Source organism: Lissotriton helveticus, chromosome 6, assembly GCF_964261635.1.
Source record: "Lissotriton helveticus chromosome 6, aLisHel1.1, whole genome shotgun sequence".
In the NCBI taxonomy this organism is placed as follows: Eukaryota; Metazoa; Chordata; class Amphibia; order Caudata; family Salamandridae; genus Lissotriton; species Lissotriton helveticus.
Genome location: NC_136067.1, coordinates 1,342,728,177 through 1,342,752,024, shown reverse-complemented (window position 1 = coordinate 1,342,752,024; position 23,848 = coordinate 1,342,728,177). Strand labels below are relative to the sequence as shown.

Sequence of the window (23,848 nt, the reverse complement as noted above, 5' to 3'; positions counted from 1 at the left end):
TATCTTTCCTCTAATTCTCCTTTTTGAATGCTTTCTATTTCTATTTACTCCCACATACTTTTTCCTTTTTCTTTTTCTTTTTCCTTTTCCTTTTCCTTTCTTCTCTTCTTTCTTGTTCTTTTTCTGCTTCTTCAACTCTTTCTTCCTGTTCCCTTCCTCTTTATCCCTCTTATCAATCTACTTAGCTTTTATTGCATATGTTATGTATTCCTTATTTCTTCATATTATCTACCTGCTTTCCGCAAGTTCATAACATATGTACTGTTATTATCTTAAAATACTTAATAAAAATTTCTTAAACTGAAAAAAGTGTGAAAATCCATTAAGAGAACATTTAGAAAGTAATGTTTTTAGTAATATCTTTATTGTTTCTTCTGATAACATCTTCCATGTTACATTCTTAACAAAAAAATGATCTTTAAAACAAATATTCATTTCGTAATCCACCTTGATGGCCCTTCTACAGGAGGAAATGACAAACTGCCCATTCTGCAGGTTTCAGGGCATAAAAATGAACCCAGATACAGCATATTATTATTGCAATAAAAGACATAAAAACATTCCTTGACGTGAACCCCATAATCATAATATACATTAATCAGCTCATTGAAAGGTTATTTTGTAGATAATAGTTAAAAAAGCTAAAGGGCACATGCAGCATTTTCTTTTGCTACCTGCCCCTTCTGACCTGTGAGGGGTTATGTTATGTCCATAATGGGTTACATAATTTTGTTGCTCACTCCCTTGTAAAGGATGACGGTGTTATTGAGTGCTGCATAAATATATTATTAAGAAGACTATACAAGACAACAATGATTGTATACATGTTGTGTCGAGGTTTTTGGCATTGATTAAATTAAGAACATATTGTAATTTAACTTTCATCGCTAGAAGGATCAAAATGATTTGCTAGCTCTTTTGTTTTTATTCTATTTCATCCAAGCTTAAATCATGCAGCATTAATGTGCAGCATTACCGCTTCAAATTATTGATAACTCAGACAGGTGGCTGTCTAATCACTCCCTTTTTAACTCAAAGTACCTTTTTTCATAGATACGTTGACAATCCACAAACAAAGGGCCTGATTATGATCTTGGCGGCCAGGGTTACTTGTGACGGATATCCCCTCTGCCAAATTACAATTCCATTATATCCTATGGCACTTGCAATACGGCCAACGGAATTTCTATCATGTTTGTGACGCAGTATTCCATCCACCAAGATTGAAATCAGACCCTTAATTATTGATGTGCAGACATACATCCTCGACATCAGTGCCGATACGGATCACGCTATTCACATAGTCATACATAAACGTTGATAGAAATAATTTTGCTAGTGTTGCTGAACACCCAACGGTACAGCCCAATACACTGTTACTTACACGCCAGTTTCTACTTTTGTGAAATAGTAACATTCATTGATTATTGATACAGACATATCACATGCAGCCATAATAATGAAGGGTAAACACTGTGAAACATGAAGTGATCATGTCATGATTGGTCAAGGCAAGACCATGAACCTTTTTGTGTTTTGCATATGAGCAGCCATCATGTTGCAGACACTTTTCTCATGCTTTCAGGGTAATCCATTGCTGCTCCTTCCAGGGTGAAATGTTTCACCACAAAGACCCACAAAACAATCAAACAACCATGTTTAAGAATATTAGATGAATTCGCCTTCCACTGGTTTTTCAGGTACATTGTAACTAACCCCAACTATTTCGCAACCGGAGTGTATCCAGATTCCTTGCCATTAAATGTTCAATGCCAGGGTGATAAACTAAAAGAAAAGAGAAATAACACAGTAGTTCATATCACTGTACTGATAATGGGAATGGCAGACACCCATTGTATACATGTTAACTAATTAATAAATATCAGAGAACACATTTGCAATCCCTTTGTCAGATGTGCTTGCAGTAACAGAATATAGCCTCATTCCTGCAGCAATGCACAGTGGTTTTATTATTCCAACAAGACCTTATCACGGCCTGATTTCCCCAACTTCAGTTCTGGCCACTTCCCCAGCACTTCTTGCCTGAGGGGTGGGATGCTTGGTTACTGCAGGTAAAGGTACTAGTATAAAGTCAGAATGGTCCACATTTGCACTCTGACAAGGAGAAGATCCACTTTGCCACACAATTAACTTCTCCCAGTGCTAATTACTATGTGTGTAAAGGTTAGGGGTCACTCAGGCAAGCATCTGGCCTTATTCCAGACAGCTTGCTAACATTGTTGTAATACTTGATCGTGGATGAGAAAGTCCAGGAAAAGACCCGGCACATGTGTGTTTTAACGGACAATCCAATGGCAACGCACAGAGTAGAGTTTTCTTTATTAACACACCAACACTAGAAGCATCAACATTGACCAGTAGCAGAAGACGGCTGGTCCTGACAAAGTACCCCTCAATTGGGAACGCAACATTGTCTGTACATTCTTAAGTGTCCACCAACCCTGATTCAGTCCCAAACTATATTTTGGATCTAAATTGTGAGTCTGAGGTAATTACCCACAACTGCAATGTTTCCAGGACATTTTCTCAGTGTCTTGGCAAAATGTGTGTTAATTGTCTGACCACATTCTGATATTGCTCTAATACTGCATGCTCTACCTCATTCCATACGGCAAAGCTCTGAATGGGTGGTTAATGCCACACTCGATATCCATCGCATAACGCAATATTGAAATTTACGAAATGCAGTATTTCCAACCCATGTACTAGAACACTTAGAAAGAGGACTGGGATTGGAAGCCACAAATCATCATAGCTCCTTTATTGCAAAACTAAACAAAATTAGATACACTTGCTGCTAAATTTATTGAATACTTGTAAACATGCAGGCAAATGCTTCATTCTCGTCCATTTTTATCCTCCCACTACAATCAGATGAATGTTTTGCATCATTTCCTATGTTAGTCAATTCAATTACTACTTTAAAATGTTGTAGCCTATCAATGCTCATTGCCTTCTACAACGCTCTGTCCCTATTCCCCTTGGAATGGCCTTGCAGCTCTACATAACCTACAGCCTCACAACCACTTTCACATTTCGCAATTTTTAAAATGTCACTCTGTGAATCCTGTATTCACCCTTTCCTTTTTTCACAGTTTTTTCCCCACCAATGTTCCTTCTCGTTCCTTCTCGCTAATTCTTCCTCATCCCACTTCTGTTGTCTTCTTGTGTTAGGGGTACAAGAGAGCCAAGCCTGGCGCAAAACATACAAATTGTGGTGTCATTTCAGTAGTATCATTCCACAAACCATGTGGAGCATCATGCCCACAGCCCTAAGCCCAATAGCTGCATCTCCGTTGACCATAACAGGTGTAAAAGCAACAGTGGGCCAACGTAAACCTCAACCTGATGTGGGTGCGAGGGAGCGTACCTATTGTCAATAAGCCAGGGCCTGGACGGGCAAGGTTCTATGTAGATCCCTCTATATTCCGCCCAGTCTTTCCAAACCTTGACATATTTGCAGGGACTCCCTCGAGCTTGATATACCGGATGTTCCAGACCCATGCAGAAATGTATGCCCTCTGCTCACCCTTCCTGGGACTGGTCCTCTGCACTCTTGCAAGACTGCACAATGTCTTGCTTGGCCACACTTGTGGGACACCCCCGCGCCGCACGGCCACCAGCTGCTGTGTGTGCCCCTGCCCGCCCTCTGCCTCGCTACTGCCTCGTTTTGCCGGCTGCCGGCTGCCCCCGCAGTAGGGTTGTTTTGACAATCATTTGTGCCTGTTTTCTCTCCTTAAACTCCGTGCATCTCCTTTTTTTCTTTCCTTATTTTGCCTGTTTTGTCCAACAGTTGTGCTTGTGTAGTTTTCTCCGTGTTCCTGGTATCTTTCCCCCTCATACCCCTTGTTTTGTTGCAGTTTTTTTTTTTTTTTTGCCTGTTTTGTTCTTCCTTCGTGTTGTCCGCCGCCCTCCACCCTCCCTTCCCGCCACCGCCGCTTGGCCCCGCCCCTTTCTTCTCTTCTGTATCCCTCCCCGCTCCCGCCTCCCAGCTGCCCCGCCCACCCGCGCACTTCGCCTTAAATGGCGACCGTGCGAACGCGCAGCGGTCACGCGCAGCGGGCGCGCCGATTGTGCGCCGAAGGCGCGCCAAAGGTAAGCCCGTCTGCGCCCGTCCGCGCCTGGACCGCGCCCAGGGCCAGGACCCCTGGCCCCCACCGACGGAAGCCGACCCGACGAACCTACAGCGCCGCCGACCTCAACGCACTCAACACCGGCCGCATCCCAGGATGTCACCGAGCCGCCCCGAAGCACACCCACGGACCCTTCAGCTGCCACGCCTGCAAGTTCACCTGCATCCGGACCTTCCCTGCACCCGCCAAGCCGAACTCCAGCAGCACCCACCTCAAGTGTATCCTGCTCAACACCCGCTCCGTCCACAGACACGCCGTAGAACTCTGGAACCTGCTCGACACCACCGTCCCCGACGTTGCCTTCATCACCGAGACCTGGATGAACGCCTCCTCAGCCCCAGACATCGCCATCGCCATCCCAGAGGGCTACAAGATCACCCGGAGGGACCGCGACAACCAGACCGGAGGAGGCATCGCCATCATCCACAGAGACACCATCCGCATCACTACCAACACCGATGACACCCTCACCACCGCTGAACACCTGCACTTCCAGATCCACACCAACCCGACCACCACCCTCAGAGGCACCCTGATCTACCGACCCCCGGGACCACGCACACGATTCAGCGAGGACATCGCCGACTTCGTCAGCCCGCACGCTCTCCCCTCCGCCGACTACATCCTCCTGGGGGACCTCAACTTCCACCTGGAGAACAACAACGACCGCAACACCATCAGCCTGCTCGACAACCTCGACAACCTCGGACTCAAGCAACTGGTGACCACCCCCACCCACCTCGCCGGACACACACTCGACGCCGTCTTCTCATCCAGCAAAGACGTCACCTTCAGCCACGCCACAGAACTCCACTGGACGGACCACAGCTGCGTCCACTTCACCTTCAGAAGAACGACGATCCACCACCACCAGCAACAGGTTGCTCGAAGAAGCTGGAACAAGATCACAGCCGACCAGCTCACCGCTTCCCTGAGCCAGCACCCTCCCGCCAACTCAGCGAACCCCAGCCAGGCCGCCGACAACCTCACGAAATGGATCAACGACTGCGCGGACGAACTCGCCCCTCTGAGAACCCCACCCAGCAGATCCTGCAGCAGAAAAACACCATGGTTCACCGACGAACTCAAGAGCTCCAAGAAGAACTGTCGAGCCCTCGAGAAAGCCTGGAGAAGGGAACCAACGACGGACAACATGACCACCCTCAAGCTCGCCACCCGGAAGCACCACCAACTGATCCGCGCCACCAAGAAAAATGCATACAAGGACCGGCTGGACAACAACGCACACAACTGCAAGGAACTCTTCAACATCGTGAAAGAGCTATCCAACCCCAACGCCGGAAACAATGACATCACCCCGTCGCAAGAACTCTGCAACTCCCTCGCGTCCTACTTCCACAACAAGATCACGGACATACACAACAGCTTCAACAACCAACCAACGCAAGCCACAACCGCAACGACGCCACCCACCACCACCCTCCGCACCTGGACCCCGATCAGCACCGAAGACACCATCCGCACCATGAACTCCATCCATTCCGGATCTCCGACTGACCCCTGCCCTCACCACGTCTTCAACAAAGCCGACGCTGTCCTCGCACCCCACCTACGGGACATCATCAACACCTCCTTCGACTCCGCCACCTTCCCTGAGAGCTGGAAGCACGCCGAACTCAGCGCTCTCCTCAAGAAACCCACAGCAGACCCCACCGACCTCAAGAACTACCGTCCCATCTCGCTCCTCCCGTTCCCGGCCAAAGTCATCGAGAAGACCGTCAACAAACAGCTGGCCGCCTTCCTCGAGACGAATGGATCCCTCGACCCCTCACAGTCCGGCTTCCGAGCGAACCACAGCACCGAGACCGCCCTCATCGCCGCCACCGACGACCTTCGAACTCTGATGGACAACGGAGAAACAGCGGCCCTCATCCTCCTGGACCTCTCCGCGGCTTTCGACACTGTCTGCCACCGCACCCTAGTACAGCGCCTCAGCAACATCGGAATCCAGGAGAAGGCACTGGAATGGATCACCTCCTTCCTCGACGGAAGAACACAAAGAGTCCGCCTACCACCGTACAAGTCAGAGGCCACCAAAGTCATCTGCGGCGTCCCTCAAGGATCCTCACTGAGCCCCACCCTCTTCAACGTCTACATGAGCCCCCTCGCGGCCATCGCACGCCAACACAACCTCAACATAATCTCCTACGCTGACGACACCCAGCTGATCCTCTCCCTGACCAACGACCCCGCCACCGCCAGAGCCAACCTGCACGAAGGGATGAGAGACGTAGCCGAATGGATGACGACCAGCCGCCTGAAACTGAACTCAGACAAGACGGAGGTCCTCATCCTGGGCTCCACGCCCTCCGCCTGGGACGACTCCTGGTGGCCCCCCGCCCTGGGCACCGCGCCCAAACCGACGGACCACGCACGCAACCTGGGCTTCATCCTGGACTCCTCCCTCTCCATGACCAGACAAGTCAACGCCGTCTCCTCGTCATGCTTCAACATCCTGCGCATGCTACGTAAGATCTTCCGGTGGATCCCCACCGAGACGAGGAAGACGGTCACCCAAGCCCTCGTCACCAGCCGACTGGACTACGGCAACGCCCTCTACGCCGGAACCACTGCCAAACTCCAGAAGAGACTCCAGCGGATCCAGAACGCCTCGGCGAGACTCATCCTCGACATCCCCCGACGCAGCCACATCTCCGGACACCTGAGAGATCTGCACTGGCTCCCGGTCAACAAGAGAATCACCTTCCGTCTCCTCACCCACGCACACAAAGCCCTACACGACCAAGGCCCGAGCTACCTCAACAACCGGATCAACTTCTACACTCCCAAGCGCCTCCTCAGATCAACCAACCACGCCCTCGCCGCCGTCCCCCGCATCCGAAGAGCGACAACAGGAGGAAGGTCCTTCTCCTACCTGGCCGCCAAGACCTGGAACTCACTTCCCACCAATCTGCGCCTGACCCAAGACCACCTCTCCTTCAGGAAGAAGCTCAAGACCTGGCTGTTCGAGCAGTAGCGGCACCCCCCCCCCCTCCCAGCGCCTTGAGACCCTACGGGTGAGTAGTGCGCTCTACAAATGACCTGATTGATTGATTGAAGCAGTCCTAGCCAGAGCAACGCCCTCTGATATCTGTTGCCCTCCAGACCTGTGCGACATGCAGTAGGACCAGTCTCGACTCCCTGGGAACCCTCCAGCCCAACACCATCCGCAGAGTCCCCAGCACCCCCTCCAAGAAATCCAACAAGGGGCAGCTGCCGTATAATTAAATTTCTAACATACCCAACATGTTTTCTGGCTCAGAAATGGGTGCAAAGCTAACCAGATGTTTCCATTCACCTATGTACCTAAACTAAATATACATACAACTACCATCATGTGTGCATCTATAAACAGATGTTTCAATAATTCTTAATAGTCTTCTCTTCTACCCTAACCTATCTGACTTCAGATGTTGTATCTATGGGTGGGGGATAAATACCACTCCTCTGGCAGAGTTCGTGGAGTCGTGCTCACTCCCCACTATGTTTTTGTCGTGGAGTTCCTGTAAAACAATGTCAACTGCTGTGTGGCAGAGGTTTTTCTTGAGCCTGGCTCACCAAAGGCAAGTTGGCAAGCACTAGCGAGAATTAGAGTCCCCTAGCGCTATTTTGGGTGCTAGGAGGGGACCCGGCAAGATGTTGTCAATGCGGACGGTCGCAACTGCTTGTGGTGAGAAAGCTGTGGCTCAAGTTGAAAATCTACTCAAGCGGCAGTAAAGAAACAGCACCATCTGGTGCGCTGCGTGGTGCCATTCGCACTGATTTTGCAGTGTGGAACAAGCTCCGAGCACTAAAAATCAGTGTGAGCAGTGCAATGTGCTGATTTCTGCCCGTTTGTGGAACACAGCGGAATCTCACTGAGTGTTTATGTAACCCCGTAGAATTCCATGGAGTGAAACCCTGTGAGTTCCGCCCACCCCTAGTTGTATAGCTTTCACCAGTCCTTTCCTCTGATTAGTCCTCCTCTTTAACATTATCTGGTGCTGGTATCCCTTCAAGCTTTCTATTTTTTGGTGCTGTAGCCAGGAGACCTCCTCATGGATTGCCTGCCTAGGGTTGCAGATGGGCTTATTAGGGGGTATAACACAGCCTGCAAGACTGGGAGGTGCTTCTCTTTTCTGTACCTCTTGTCATTTATTGAGGAAATTAAACAAATCCATTATTTTTAAGACCTCTGATAACGGAGGCAATGTTGTTATTTTAAGCACCAACCAATATACTAAGGAAATGAGAAGACAACTGAAGGTCAAAGAACACTATTAAGAATCAATGATTATCAAAAGAGTACTATGTTTTGCTTCAGGTATGGGTCCACCAAGGACTGCTATCACATGAGTTCCCAGTCACCAGCAGACGCTCCCCAACTCTGCACACCTTCAGGAAAAGCCTCAAGACCTGGCTCTTCGACTGATCCGGAGCTGCACCCCCCATGCCTTGAGACCCTCACGGGTGAGTAGCACGCTTTATAAACCACTGATTGATTGAATAGCCTGATCAAATGACAATAATTGATGAACATGTATGATTAATAAGTGAGTCATGTTGACATTAAGATGGATAACTGCACAAGTGCCCCAGACATCGTATAAGACAACCCTGAGTTTCCATATGGCTTTCATATATATCTTTGAGGCAATTAAGGTATTCTCTTCCAAAGTAAATGTAATATAAATTATTGTTATGTCCCTCTTTGATATATTTGGTATTTAAATCAAGATTATTGTTTGCATTAGTTTGTATTACCAAATTTGGAATTTCAACATTGGTTGACAGAGGGAAGAGAATAATTGAAATGTATTTAAAAAGAGGATGAGTGTTTAATCCCCTCCAACCTCTGCTTTCTCAATTCTCTCTAACCTAATATGTCCACAGCCGTCTTAACAAGTATAATACGTACCACCCTCTCATGCTACTACCTGCCCACCACTACCACCTCCTTTCCACTGTTCATACTATCTCTCATTACTACTGTACCTACCACCCACCATACATGCACTCTCACCTATCCCTGCCTACTCTTCCTCCTTTCCCTACCATTTTCCCAATTATTTCCTCACCATACCATGGTCTACTCTCAGCTTGCTATCTCTGACCTGCTACCCATTCCTCCTAGCACCATCCTTTCTCACCTTCACAAACTACCTCCTTACCCTTCCCCACATACTTTTTCTTCCTTCCCTCACAGATGTCACTTAAATACTAACCTCACTTCACCAAACCACCTCTCTTGCTCGCTTTTAACGTCAATTAATATATGTGCCGGGGTCTCTCTCCTTTCCCTCTCTTTTTCCTTCTACATCCCCTCAGTCCTATCTCCTTACTCTCTCCCCCAATAAAACACCTGTTTTAATTACCTTCCTTCCTGCTCCTCATTCCTTTCTCCCTACTACCATACCCTACTGCGCTTACAATCAGGCTCTCTTCACTACCCACAAACCATCATTTTTCCACTAGTATTATCTTACTAGCCTCCATTTCACTCTCCCTGTTACCATTTTGGTGCTTTCTATACTCTCTCCACTCGCACCGCATCTGTTACCCTTATCACTCCAATATACCCCAGACCAGTGTTTACTGCCTTTCCACCAGACATCTCCCTTCCTAATACCTTCTTCTCTTCCTCTAACACCGACATGCTAGCAAAATCCTCCACTCTCTAATAATCTTCGTACCTCCTCACCATCTACAGTGAGTGGGGACTGATGTCTAGACTTGGATAGAATTGTAACAAGCTTAAATAGCATATACCGCAGCACAAGTGAAACATCTGCCAGAATACTGGGAAAAACTGACGCACACCAAGATCAACAGCACACATCATGAGTAAATACTATAAGGAACTCAAAAGATACTAAAGGACACACTAGATTGCAATGGCTAAGCCCATAGAACAACACACATCCTTTGTCTCTGGATACCAGCATTGGTTGAAGCAAAGTTACAACATCATGGAGACACATGCAGTGATAACACAAAACAAGAAGTGCATGGCTAAATAGACTTGAAAAAAATTGAGAGCTAAAATCTCAGGACAAGACAGCACAGTTAAACTGGGGGTACCGGCGTCACTAGGTGTCTAAATTCCCAGAACAGTCATGGAGTTGTTGATCCCAGTGGATGATGATCCATATATAGAAACCACATAAGAAATTAGCAAGTGCTATAGAAGCAACTTTTGAACTATTGAGATAGAACAATGAGGTGATTTTTCTTTGTGTAGTGAGTTTCCCTTAGTGGGTTTGCTTTGCACATCGAATTAACATTGCGATTATCATCTGAATCATTTTTCAACATGAACAGCACTATGTAGTCATTACCTCTATTTGATTGAGACCGATGGAGTCAGATTTGCTCTTATCCAGTGCCATAAATACCTCTGTAAAGATAACAAGAAAAAATAAGTTATGGCTCACCTTCTCTACAGTCAAGCATATCGTTGGGGTGGGGATGGGGGGTGGGGGGGTTCTAGTCAACACAAACCAGGTTGCCTTCTTGCTGCTTAAATTCAAGGTTGATGGAACTGACCAGACCAGTGGGGTACAAAGTTTTCGAATTTACCAATTACTCTGTTTGTAAATGAGATTCCCATTCCCAAAGTTAAAGTTCTGTTGAAAAGGAGGGAGTAGCGTGAAGCACTAAATATTCGTGATATTTGGAAATGTAAGAATGGGCCACTAATGTGATTTTTAGATATTTAACCCCTTGCCTGCTAATGATGAGCCCAACTCGTCATGAGGCACAGTGGAGCTGTGCTCAAGACGAGCTGGGCTCGTCATAACGGCGGCGCCACTCCCCCGTGTGCAGAATTCCACGCCTTTGCGGACGTTCCACGGGAGTGGGCGGAGTCATGACGAGCTCAGCTCACCATGAGCTCAGCTCCACTCTGCCTCATGACGAGCTTGGCTCATCATGAGCACCGCATGTGGCCCCTCGCCCCCGCACCACGGGGGAATTACCCCCGCAACTAAGGGGTTAAGACTCACCTACAGACTGCTGTCTGGTGTTGAAGACCTATTGTCTCTAAAGACTGATTCCCTGGCTGGTGATCCTCAGTTTGATAAGCGGGGTGCCAGTGAAATCCCAAAAGTAGAGGCAATTGGTACTAAATTGGAAAGTATAGAAATTATGAAAGAAGAGGAGTTTAGAACACGGGCCTTCACAATGTCCTCAGGCTCCATATTGGATCCAATTCCACCCAGTCTATGGAAAGAAAGAGTAGAGGAATGGCATCCAGATTTATTCAAAGTATGCAATCGATCATTGTCTACTGATAAAGTACCATCTGCCTGGAAGAAAACATTAGCCCCCCTCTACTGAATAGACCACGGGCAGATATAAATGACCCCTGCAACTACTGCCCAATTTCTCAGCTTTCCTACCCAGTAAGAATTTGTAGAAAAGTAGGTCAGTAAAAAGTTATCTGGTTATTTGGAAACTATCATATTTAAAAAAAATTAGCAACTGGGATTAGACCATACGTGGTACAGAAACAGCACTAATTCTGGCTATGGATAAACTAAGGATGATGGTTGACAGTGACCGGGAGGCACTTCTGGTACTCGTAGGCCTGTCAGCGGCAGTTGATACTGTCAACTATCAAATAGTAATCCTTAGATTGCAAGAAATGGGAGTGGATGGCACTCTTTTGGAGTGGATTAAATCTTACTTCTCAGGCAGATGTCAAGCAATCTCACTCCCTCCTTTTCACTCAGAGATTAAGGAAACTAAACACGGAATACTCTTGGGATCAGCTCTAAGCGCCATTAGCGTCAATGCCTATTTACACCCACTATTGACTTTGACTAGATCTCATGGGATTTTGTTTAACTATGCGGATGATACCCAGCTAATCCTATCCTTAGACAATAACAACCAGAGCCAGATAGGAAGACTGAATGCCTGCCTAAAAGATATTGCAAGTTGGCATAGGAGGAATACATTGAAGGTTAATGAAAATAAAACTGAATTCTTGTGTTGCGCTCTCTCTATAGTGCCATACTCCCTCCCGAGCAATTTCTGGCCCTGAACCTGTTCTGAGAATCTTAAGACACTTCAGACAGTACGAAATCTGGGAGTTGCGGTGGATGAAAAAATATCTACGGAGACTCATATTAAAACGGCTGCCGCTTGTTTTAGACTGTTGAAGAATTTTAAGAAAATTGTTACACTGCTTCCCCAGCCAGCTAGGAAACTGGTGGTACAATGCACTGTATTAAGCAGAATTGATTACTATAATGCACTACTACTAGGTGCACCAGACTACCTAATGAAGATACTGTGCAGGATTCAAATTCTAGCAGCTAAACTTGCCTTGAAGAATTCAAGATATGACTCTGCTGTATTAAGCACCTTGAGGGAGATTCACTGGCTACCAGTGAGGGAGAGAACTGTTTTTAAAGCCCTGTGTATAGTACACAAAGCTGTGAATGAAACAGGATCTTTGTTAATTCAAAGAAAATTCTGTTCTTTCAAGCCTCAGAGGTATCTATTGTCCTCATTGGCCAACTTGGTATGCGTGCCAAGGTTTTTGAAAGGAACATCGGGCGGAAGATCCTTTCAGGTCAAGGTAACAAAATAATGGAACAAATAACCAGCCCCCCCTTTAGAGCTAAAAGAATCTTGCTTAGTTTTAGGAAGCATCTAAAAACTTGGCTCTTCCCAAACTGAGAGACCTTAAGTTCCTGATATTGAGGCTAACTGTTGCGGAACAGGAGATTTTATTGTGTAGGCTGTATAATAGCACCATGGTACCGGCAAGGTGAACACTGCACTCTCTAAATGTCTTATAATAATAATAATATTAATTATGCATAACAAATATACATATAGTGTGCTTCAGATCAGTCCCATGTTCTTGATTGAATGGCTATCTTTTCTATCTAATTTTCCTGCTTCTTATTTAATGGCTTTTCTCCCTATTCTTTTTTTGTTGCACCTCTTGAGCATTTCTTCCTCACTATGTTCTGATTGGATGATGTGTGTCTTCACACTGCTTACATTCAGGGGCCTTTTTTTGCACTCCTTAGGCGTGCATGTGTTTTCATGGCCCCTCCTGCATGTGTTGCTTCTCCCTGCAGCTGTCTAGAAACCAGAAACTCTTCTGCTTTTTCTTACATTTTTAGAACTATCTCCCCTCTCCTGCATATCTTCTCTGCTGCTCCTGCTGCTTGGTGGCATTGAGATCCTCTTCCTACCCCCACCAATCACTAACCAGCTGCTTCTGCGTTACTTCCTCACCACTACCCTTCACATTCTTTAATTTAAATAAAATAACTTTTTGTAGGGCCTAACAACTGTAATTTGTACTACTGGGCTTTTAAAAAGAATGCATTTTAGCCAAGTATATTTTTTTTATTTATCACTGCACGATTGCCATCCGCTTTTTTGAAATGTTAAGTTAAGAAACATATCTGCCACATCATGACACATGCATGCCAACACGTCATGTGGCAGGCCTAAAAGTACCCCTGTGGTATAAACATGCATGGACGCATGCATATATTTTATAGTATCTTTTTTTCTTTTGTGCCGATGCTGTTCAGCATCAGCAATAACCGTGTTTTGCTTGCTTGCTGATGCTGAACACAATAAATGAAGTTTAAACTGGTTATTTTATGAATTGGCGCCTGTTGATGGGTTATTTGTAAGAATATTGTCCTGTCGGGAAGGTGAACAGGTGTTGACCTGTAAATGTGTTAGAAATTGGAATCCTGGTTGACTAGGGTATTCCTCTTAGCCAAGCAGTAACCACAATCCTAGTAAGGTTAAGGCACAAGTACTCCTCTAAATTAACCTGTGCTCACCCTCTGGTAGCTTGGCACAGAGAAGTAAGCCTTAACTTGGAGGCAATGTGTAAAGCATGTGTGCAACACTTTAATCAGTAAAACAGCGAAAACATCACACAAAAAGATTAGATATACTTCGATTTAATAAATAAAACAAGACCAAAATGACAAGAATCCAATCAGTACAACTCGAGATATTGGATTTTTAACTTTTAAGTGAAAAATAGTTCCAAAAAGCACAAAGCGCTATTAAGGGATAATGGGTTGCGCTGGACCGGGACAATGTCAAATGTTCAGGCTGACCCCAATGGAGCGCAGGCCGACCACAAGGACCCATTTAAGCCCGCTTAAAAACTACCTTGAATCCGGGTTGAGGAGTGATGCGTGGTTCCACGTTAAGATGCATTGTGCAGCAGATGCAAAGCGTTCATTCCAAGACGAGATAAGAATCCAGGGCAAGTTCCTGATGCTTCGACGTCAAGAATCCTGGCAACTGGGCTTATGATGCAAAGGCCGGTGTCAAGGATGTGAGGTGCAGTGAAGATACTGTGTTGGTTCCGATGAGCAGTAAAGCTGCAATGCGGAGGTTCGTCCTCGAGGCTGCCGTTGATGAAGGTTGCAAGTAGCTTCTGCTGGGAAAAGCGTTGTGCAGAATCTGTTCTGAAGGCAATGAGTCGATCCCAAATGCAGGATGCAGCAGCAGTGCTAGTCTTTTGCAACAAGTCCCATCCACGCAACAGTGGCGATGCATCATTTCTGCCCGAAGATGTGCCACTCAGCTGAGGAGATGCGCCAGTTCTGCTCGGGATCCAACGTCTGAGTAGAGAATCAGTTGGACCCCCTGGAGAAACACCTTATGCCCACTTCCAACGGTCAGGAGTGGGGTGGTACCATGTGGCAGGCAGACTCACAGATTGCTGAGTCCAGGTGCAGAAGCAGGTTCGTTGGAAATCTTTTGTGTCCCTGAGACTTCGATCTGGAAGACAGCTAACTAACCCTTGGAGTCACTCTGGTTTGAAGTGATGCAGGTCCAGTCCACTAACCAGGCAAGAGAGTAGCAGGCAGCAAGTCATCACAGCCAGGCAAGAGTTAAGCAAAACAAAAGTCCTTCTTCCTAGCAGAGTCTTCACAGGTCCAGAAGTGTACTGGAGTGGTGGTTGCAGATGTTTAGTACTTGTACCCAGTTGGGTCATTGAAGTGGGGGAGACTTCAAAGACAGACCTTTGAAGTGCATAGAGGTCCTGCCCTTCCTGCCGTGGCTCCAGACTCACTACACGGGGTATGCAGCCCTTTGTGTGGGGACAGAGGACAGCCTATTCAGGTGTAAATGCGGCTGGGTCCAGCTCCTCCCTCCCATCCTGCCAGGAGGGCCCAACTAGTCACAACTAAGCTTCCATTGTGTATGGCTACCTAGAAAGAATATATAGAGTGTAGCTTTCACCCACTGCAGATGTGATCAGAGACAGGGAGCTGGCACCAAATGTCCAAAGTAAAAGAATTACAACTTTCTAAAAGAGGCATTTCCAGAATTGTAATTTATAATCTGACTTCACCTTAAGTTAGGATTTTTAATTAGGATTCCGTGGACACCAGACTTGGAGGTTTTATCTCTTCCTAGTTGTAAATTTTATAAAATGTAATAAGGTAATCCCAATGTTATAGATAGGCCTTGCAGTAATGAAAAATGACTGAGCGTTTTTCACTACCAGGACATGTAAAACGTAAAACTAAATGTCCTTCTATTTAAATACATTGCACCCTGCCCTCTGGGTTGTCTAGGGCCTACCTTAGGGGTGGCTTATATATATATATATATATATATATATAAAAAGGTACGGTTTGGGGCTGGTAGAAGGGTTATTTTGCCAGGCCGACATAGCAGTGTAAATTCCACACACAGGCTCTGCAATGGCAGGGCTGAGACACGGTTAGAGGGCTTCACAATCAGTGCTGCAGGCCCACTAGTAGAACTTAATGTACAGGCCCTGGGTACAGGGGGTACCATTTTACTAGGGACTTATGAGTAAATTCAATATACCAATTGAGGGATGAACTAATATCACCATGTTTAGTGGAGACTGCACAGCTACTTTAGTAGTTGACATCCTGGTGTAAAGTGCCCAGTATCCAAATACCAGCAAAAAGAAGGTCATAACTATAGAGGGAGGCAGGCAAACAGTTGGGACCACACTAAGGCTGTCAGGTGTAACATCTGTCCCTCCCCACTGAAAGTTGGGAGAGTTACCCGACCCCTTTGGAGTTCTCTTCACTAAGGCGGAAGAACCTGGAGAGACCATCACCACTGGCATGGTCTTAGCCCGGACGATACTCCATTCTAAAGTCCATTCCTCGTAGAGAGATGGACCAGCTCAACAGTTTGGCTCAGGGGCCTCCTCCTTAGGGACTCCATCAACCTCGGCCGTGGGAACTTCAGGGGGTGTCAATTCTAACAAAATGTTTCAGTACAAAATGTTTCAGTAGTTTTAAGTGGGATTGGGTGTTTAAAAGGAATTGCTTTGGCAAAGTGTTAAGGATGGTTAAACTAGGGGAAAGTGTAGATATTTGTGTTATGACTGCTCACTATCTTATCTCAGGGTCTGTCTGGGAATGAGATACTCATGTGTGTCATGATGACACCAATTTAGCGAAATTGGAATGGAGGAGCTTTCTTGTTGGGCTTTGTGAATCTCTAATACATGGATTTATGGAAACACCTAACCTGAGCTGTCCCTGTACTAATACTGTTGAAAGGGTTTTTTCATAATAAATAGTTTTTAATTATTTGCATTAGCATGTAAACTTGCGAAACCTTCAAATGTATTTAGCTTTGTATTATTCACATTTGGATTGACCATAGCTAATATAGGCCTGTTTTTTAAAATGGCTAACGCTTGGTCCACGTCTTGCTTGAAGAGATGTATCCATTTTATCTCTAGACAAAGCTGAAATCCAAATTAACAAATGCGATGTTCCTTTGCTTTACCTTATATGTTGAATGTTTTCTTTTACATGATAACCATATATTGTTTTAATTGATTGCAACAGTACACCTGCAGATTACAGACTTGTTCAATGTATCTTGTTATGGTGCAGATAAATGTAAGCTTAAAGGATGCTTAGAGATGTATTGTTGAGAATCCCGAGAAACTAATGAGGTAAGACTTTAGCTTTCTGTTCTTAAATGATTGGATACTTTTATGAGAACTACGTGTAGGTGTAGCAAATGTTATAATCGTGTGATTTGAAGTAGTGCAGAGTAAATATAGTTCAGACATGTTTTGTTCACTTTCCTTTCCAGACAGTTTAGGGCAGAGTAAGGTACTCTCTTTATGGGAGAACTGATTTACTGAACTGTTTCTTTGAGGCAACTTTATTGTAGCTTGTCCATTTTACTTGTATGACTTAGATCGATTTGCACTTCCTATTTACTAGTGAAATCATGTATGGGTTATTGGTTAAAATTGATTAGCTGGTTTTTTCTCTGTAAACATTTTAATCTTTAATAAAATGTTATGGTTTGAAACCTTAACCATTCTCTGTATTCCTGGTGGAGATTAATGTGCTTCGCAATATTTATAAAAACTGATTTGATAAATAGCCTGAGTTGTGAACTTTGATCCATTAGACAGCTGGGGAGGATGCACAGATGCTTGGTGCCATCCTGAATGCAAGCAACGAGGAAGGGACCTCCACCTGGGAAAGCACCCTAGTAAAAACGGTCCTGTCTAGAATTCAGGTGAACATCACTGCAAAAGTCATCAATAGAGAAGAGAGCAATATTCTGATTGGTTTCCAGCAGCAGGTGATACTCTGAATCTGAACACTGAGGGGCAGTGATCCCTGTCTCCAACTTGAAACCCAAATCCAAAGTTATGTACCTTCTCTGGGAGATGGCTAAGGATACTGCCATGCAAACGCAAGGAGATGATGAACAGAGAAGCTGCAACTTTTCAGACACTCAACCCAGTCACAGATCTGGGTTGACTCCATCATCGTTCTTTAGCTCACTTCGCCACCTCGGTTCCGACCCAGCTATATGCTAATCAGTCTTGACCCTGTGACTCATGGGAACAGTCCAGCCCAAACTGCCAAGTCAGGTCTTTCCTGAACCGGAAACAAGCATCCCGGGACCGGTTTCGGGGTATCACCCGCTGATCAGCAAGGCTAGCTTGTATCCAGTGTCAAAGTGAGCAAGGGACCCACGTCTGGGCATACCCTGCCAACTTAGGGCGAACAAAGCAAACAAAACGAGATGATGAACAGAGCGTTGAAACTTTTCAGACACTCACCCCCCTTCAATTAGTCCTACATTTCGAATAAGTGTAAATGATCGGTGTCTGCATGTGTGTGTGCACGAGGCAATAATTTAATTGAACTGTATATTTTTTTTAAAAAGCTGCTGTACTCACTGCACGCATTTTCCAGGCGAATAAGGCAGTTTAGAAAGTCGTCAAACTCAATCTGAAATCTGTCATCAGCATATCTAAGAACTACTAACTGCAGCACATAATTGTTCAGCTGAAATCCTACAAGGAAGAAATAAAAAGAAAACGATTATGGCACCAGTTTGATCAAATAAAAGTTGGCAAATAATCAACTGAAAAAAACAGAGACAGTCACTACCATACAATAGATACCTTTATGCACTGATCATGTTTTTGTTGTCAAGGTGGGTTTTATTTTTTCGGTAAACTTGTTATTTTAACCACAAAAATAGTGCCTTAGTCACGACGGATGAGTAATTTGAGTATTAGTCCATTGCAGAGTGTGTCTGAAAGTTTTTGGGTTTAACAAAAAGTGGTAATTTATTTTTCAGTCAAAAAGTGAGATGACGCATGACCAGGAAGCAATTATAGCCAAATGGCACAGCGCACAGCGGTCAGCCTTTTACTGTTATGGTACTCCTCTCCAGGATACAGAGTTCCATTAATTTTATGATATAATCAGACAAAAGGTGGACTGTGCACTTCACGTGTGTAAGAAGCCCAGGATGCAATCACATTGGTTGCATGACATTGTTCATTGTATATTGCTTATGAGAAAAAGTGGAGCCTTGCTCCTTGAAGGAATACCTATTTATGTGCAAGGTGCTGATATCTGCAGGGACTGGCAACTACTTCTCAGTCTGGGTGGTTTGCATGCCCCTCACTAAGCCCTTTAGGGCAGCCCTCTACTGACGAATGTCACCTGAACCTCCAAGGTCATGCATACCTGCCAACTCACGCAGTGCCACCGTGTGACACATAATATCGGCTGGGTGGTTACAAGGATTGGGAGCTGTTCCTCTGGGGGTTGGTGTCCCACGAGGGTAGGTTACCCAGCGTGGTTTCACCCTCATCCAAGGCTCCTACCATTGAGACGCCCTGACGACGTGCCCGTCCTTGCTTAGGCTCCCGACCCCTACTAGAGAGGTCATTTTATATATACAGTGACTACACAACGCTTGACCTGTAGTCACTCCTGAGAGGTAGCACATCAACAGTAGCACCACTCAGTGTAGATAACACACACTTTACACAGCACTTACACTAACCGGTCTTGAAGAATTGCAACAGTATTCTTACGAACCACTAGGGCAAGAAACATGTTGACCCAGAGAGTAGAGCACAGTTTAAATTGAACAGCCCTATCCAGGGTAGTGTCTCTCCACTTTTATTGACTTTTTAATGAGGTGGATTACCAATAGAATAAAGCCTTTTTGAACTGGACTATCCAACCTCTTTTAAACTTTAGCACACACTCACAACACCATATCTACACCACCCACGGGCCACACCCCCCACTTCACCATACAGCTAAGGAACAAAAGATCTCCGACAAAGAGCCCCTTCGCGGGTGCCCGTTGAGCATTGCACCGCTGGCTCAACGAGGAGCAGGTCCATATGATGAAGCATGACACCTAGCTTGCTGGGTGTGTGAGGACCCTAGTTCCGCTAAAGCGGGGTCCCCCATCCCTCTTCCTCCTTCATTTTAAAAACACACCGCCAGACCATACCCACCACCACTTAATAGCTGGTGTGGGACACCAACCCCAGAGGAACAGCTCTCAATCCTTGTAACCACATTGACCCAGACGGGTAAGGGACCTGGACCTCTTTAAAAAGCCCACTCATCCCCCTACTTGTTGAGACACAATATCAGCTCCCATCATGGGGTCTCCAGGTGAGGAGCCGATATCACACGGTGGCAGGGAAAACAAGCTTTAACCACGGTAAATAGTGGTGTTCCATCTTGTTTTCCAGAGGCTTTGAACTGCCGACGTCCATTAAGGGGAGAGAAAACACCCCAGGACCTCAGCACCAGCCTCAGCAAGCTTTTTTTCTTTTTTTTTTGGTAGGAGAGGCTTGAGTGCGGGTGGGGTTCAAACGTGCCTCCTAGTTAGTTCTCAGCACGATGCCCTGCCTCTTCCTCAACCTGGAGATTATTCTTCAAGTTGGCAGGTATGGGTCATGTACCCATGCTACAGCTCCCTTCCCACAGCTACTGGTTTTATTTGATTTGATCAGGATTTATTAAGCGCACAAAAGGCCCATGGACGTCAAGCCGTTTCGAAGGGTTTATCAGGTTTGAAGTCTGTGGATTATTTAGGGGGATTCTCTGAAGTTGTTTGTTCCTACCTGAGACCACCAGTCAAAGTCTAGTGGTTTTGGGTAGGGAAGAAACAACAATTCCCCCTTGCGCTCGTAGAAATCTTCTTAGACATTAATATTTTTCTTTTGCAGAAAAAAAACCACTTTGGGGTTTGATTCTGAAAAATATAAATATATAAATATAAAATATAAAAATGTTGATTGGGCCGCAATGACAAGGAAGGCCAAATGACGTTGTACAGTTTTGCAAAAGTACTCCACAATGTTGACTGCGATAGTGCGGGCGAATATTTACTCCTCTTCTCATTTGTCACCTAAATGAAGGTCTACATCAGACATAACCTCTTTTCTCTAGCAGCAAAATATCCTCCATTTCACTTCCAGAATCTTCTAGGCTCATGAGGAGAGGTAAACCTAGGTTTTAATTGGAAATGGCAGAAAAGTAAAACTAATCATTAGCACTCATTTTGTTGTGATTTCTTTTTTTTGTTTTAAAGTCTGTTACGAATTGGCTACGGGAACCATTATTATTATTACCTTGGCTGCTTGAGAAGATCCTCTGAGGTGCTGAGCCATAATGGATATGGGTGTGGTCATGACGAGCTCAGCTCGTCATGAGCACACGAGAGGTATACCTCATGACGAGCTGAGCTCGTCATGAGCATCGAAGGGGTTAAGTACAGAACGAAAGATGTGGGCGGGCTTGCTATCTTAAACTGATTGAAGACAATAGCATTGATATCTTCTCTCTTAAAATTGCAGGCACTTGGACAAATAAAGCCCAACCTGCACATCAGGCATAATTATGTTGGTTCCAAAAACATTTCGGTCCGGATTGGCTTCACCTTATGCGAACGAAATGTGTATATGGTTTGTAGTTTTTTCACTTTACCTGCTGTCTTTAAGGCCAGTCGTAGTTCATATGAAGACATGGTGCCGCTGTGGTCACTGTCAAACTGGAGATAAATAGCCTGTCACAGAAACAGATCAAAATGAGTAAACTATTAAACGTAAGTATCTCGGGCACCATTACAGATTCAGAAAATGTCATCAAAATATGGATAAACATGGATATATGCTGCCACCTTACCATGAGCAGTGAGACAGACCATGTGAAGAGTCGATCGAGGAGTTATAAAATCAATGGAATTACCATCATATACAGCGCTAGACTCCATTTGAGGTTCACCTTATGCTAACAGAACGAAGCAGGAATTAAATTGACAAGGGCAGTGTGAACCACATCACAGATGTTACACAAACTCTTCCAAAAATGGATGGCTCAGGAGACCACTATAAGTCGAGGCTTGATGTCTGCCTCTTTGGCTCTGGCGCCTTGACATTTTTTAATCGAAAAGACTACAATTTGAAGATTCTATTTAATGAAGTTGGGTGCCTTGAAAAAGCCCCAGGCGTGCCCGCCATAAGGGGCAAAACCCGTGCTGGCTGCAAATCATGCATTAAACCTAATGACCAAATGAATAATAAAATATCATATCTAGCAGGATGACTGAAGGGTGCTAATGTCGAATTTCTATTTTTTAATTTTATAATAAAAGGGTACAACCTATTTCTCAACTACAATTGTAGATCAACAAGCTGTATAGTAATTCTCTTATACTACTTGGCCCTAATACTCTTACAAAAAACAAAACTATTATAGGTCATGTCTATCTTCAAGAACTGTACCAGTCCAGAGCAACAATCCAATCATCATCATATCACTGACCACCAGATGACTATTATTTAGTCCACCGCTGCAGGTCCCAACTAACCACATACTATGACCATTTCTTGACATCACAGAATTACATATATATATATAACAGATGACTGTACCACTACGAGATCGCCTGACCATCTCTCCCTCATACCTATGCCTACTCAGAACCATAAACGTAATGAAAAAGAATTGACATGCCGGTTTGGAAACTATGATCAAAGGAACTACCATAAAGGGACTTGCAGAACTGATCAAAGCAGCCATTTACTGAAAACCATAACCTGTGCGCATGTCTCTTATACTTCTTCATCCATCACACTGCTCAGCACTGCATCCCATAAAACTATAATTACACCTCAGTGGTCATCATGCACAACATGTAAACACTTCTCACATAGGATCAAAACAGAGACAATGCCCTTCCAACCACAGATCTTACATGGGGTAGTGTGCAACCCATGTAGGTAGGTGTATCACACACCACATAGGGGTAACACGCAATATATATATGTAAAATACAGTACAACTAGTTTAGTATTATAATAAGGTGTCTACATTGGAAGATCTCCTAAGACAGAATGAGCAGAGTTCCTTGATTTAAGTTCAAAAGGACACGATGTACATGTAAGCACATGCCGCCAACACACATGTTTGTGCCCATTGGCTGTCTGTAGGAAGACATGGGAATAAAAGGCTTAGATGTGCCAAATTCAAGGGGAGCTCAGCTGAAACCAGTCACATCTTTGACAGCAGGCTGTCTCTGTGAATGCAGATGCACTCTGCTCTGTGAGCTCACACATTAGCCAAGAGATGCACATAGAAATAAGTGTGTTTTATGGTATTCAATAAATGATAAGTGAAGTGAATGAATTTGGTGCTACTTATGGAACAATGATTGACAAGATAGGTTAGCTAAATGTTGCTTCAAAGCACATTATATATACAGAAGTGCACTTTTATGCCGATTAATAAGTGTGATTACACCTCAGATGGCAATCACACACTACAAAAGGAATTGTTTTTGGCACTTGATAATTGGTATTATTAAGAATCATGAGCGGAAAGAATGAAATACACCCTACAAGGATTCAAGTTTATCACTACAATTGCAACAATTTTAGAAAGATGTGACCCCTTAAATTCACGTTAAATGCAGCACTGTGCAACAAGGACATTATGCTGATTTATTAGGAATCAGATTTAAAACACATTAATCTGAGAGGTGTGGACCTTATTAGAAACCTGGGAGTTAGGGGTCAATAAATGTAAAAAGGAGGGCGTCTGTTTATATTTGCATCACATTTAAGACAAACTTACTTCCAGATCTCAGCAATAAGAGCATTAACCACCTGAGTTCTCTTACCAGTATTATACCCTGAGACTGATTGGATACAGGTAGATTCCTGCAGCATGTGCATCAATACCTTAACTATGTTAAAATGATATCCGTCGGTGACTAATAAAAGTAAGCCAGAACAGCAATTTTGTTACATAACTCTGGGCCGTATCACAAAAAATGTTCGTTTAGCATTTTTGGTTGTTTGATACAAACACATTTTTACATTGCTTGTGAAA

General features: G+C 44.8%; 1 protein-coding gene across 1 annotated transcript in view; it reads right to left on the bottom strand.

Moving 5' to 3' along the window:
- Positions 1-342: 342 nt before the first annotated feature.
- The window catches only part of CAPN9 (calpain 9), a 281,553-nt gene continuing 258,047 nt past the window's right edge, over positions 343-23,848 (bottom strand). The window contains exons 17-20 of the mRNA XM_078649072.1: positions 21,443-21,521; positions 18,370-18,486; positions 10,493-10,551; positions 343-1,785 (exon numbers count right to left, since the gene is read on the bottom strand). Of these exons, the coding sequence (XP_078505198.1) occupies positions 1,759-1,785; positions 10,493-10,551; positions 18,370-18,486; positions 21,443-21,521 (282 nt within the window). The 3' untranslated portion in view covers positions 343-1,758. The remainder of the gene's footprint in view (positions 1,786-10,492; positions 10,552-18,369; positions 18,487-21,442; positions 21,522-23,848) is intronic.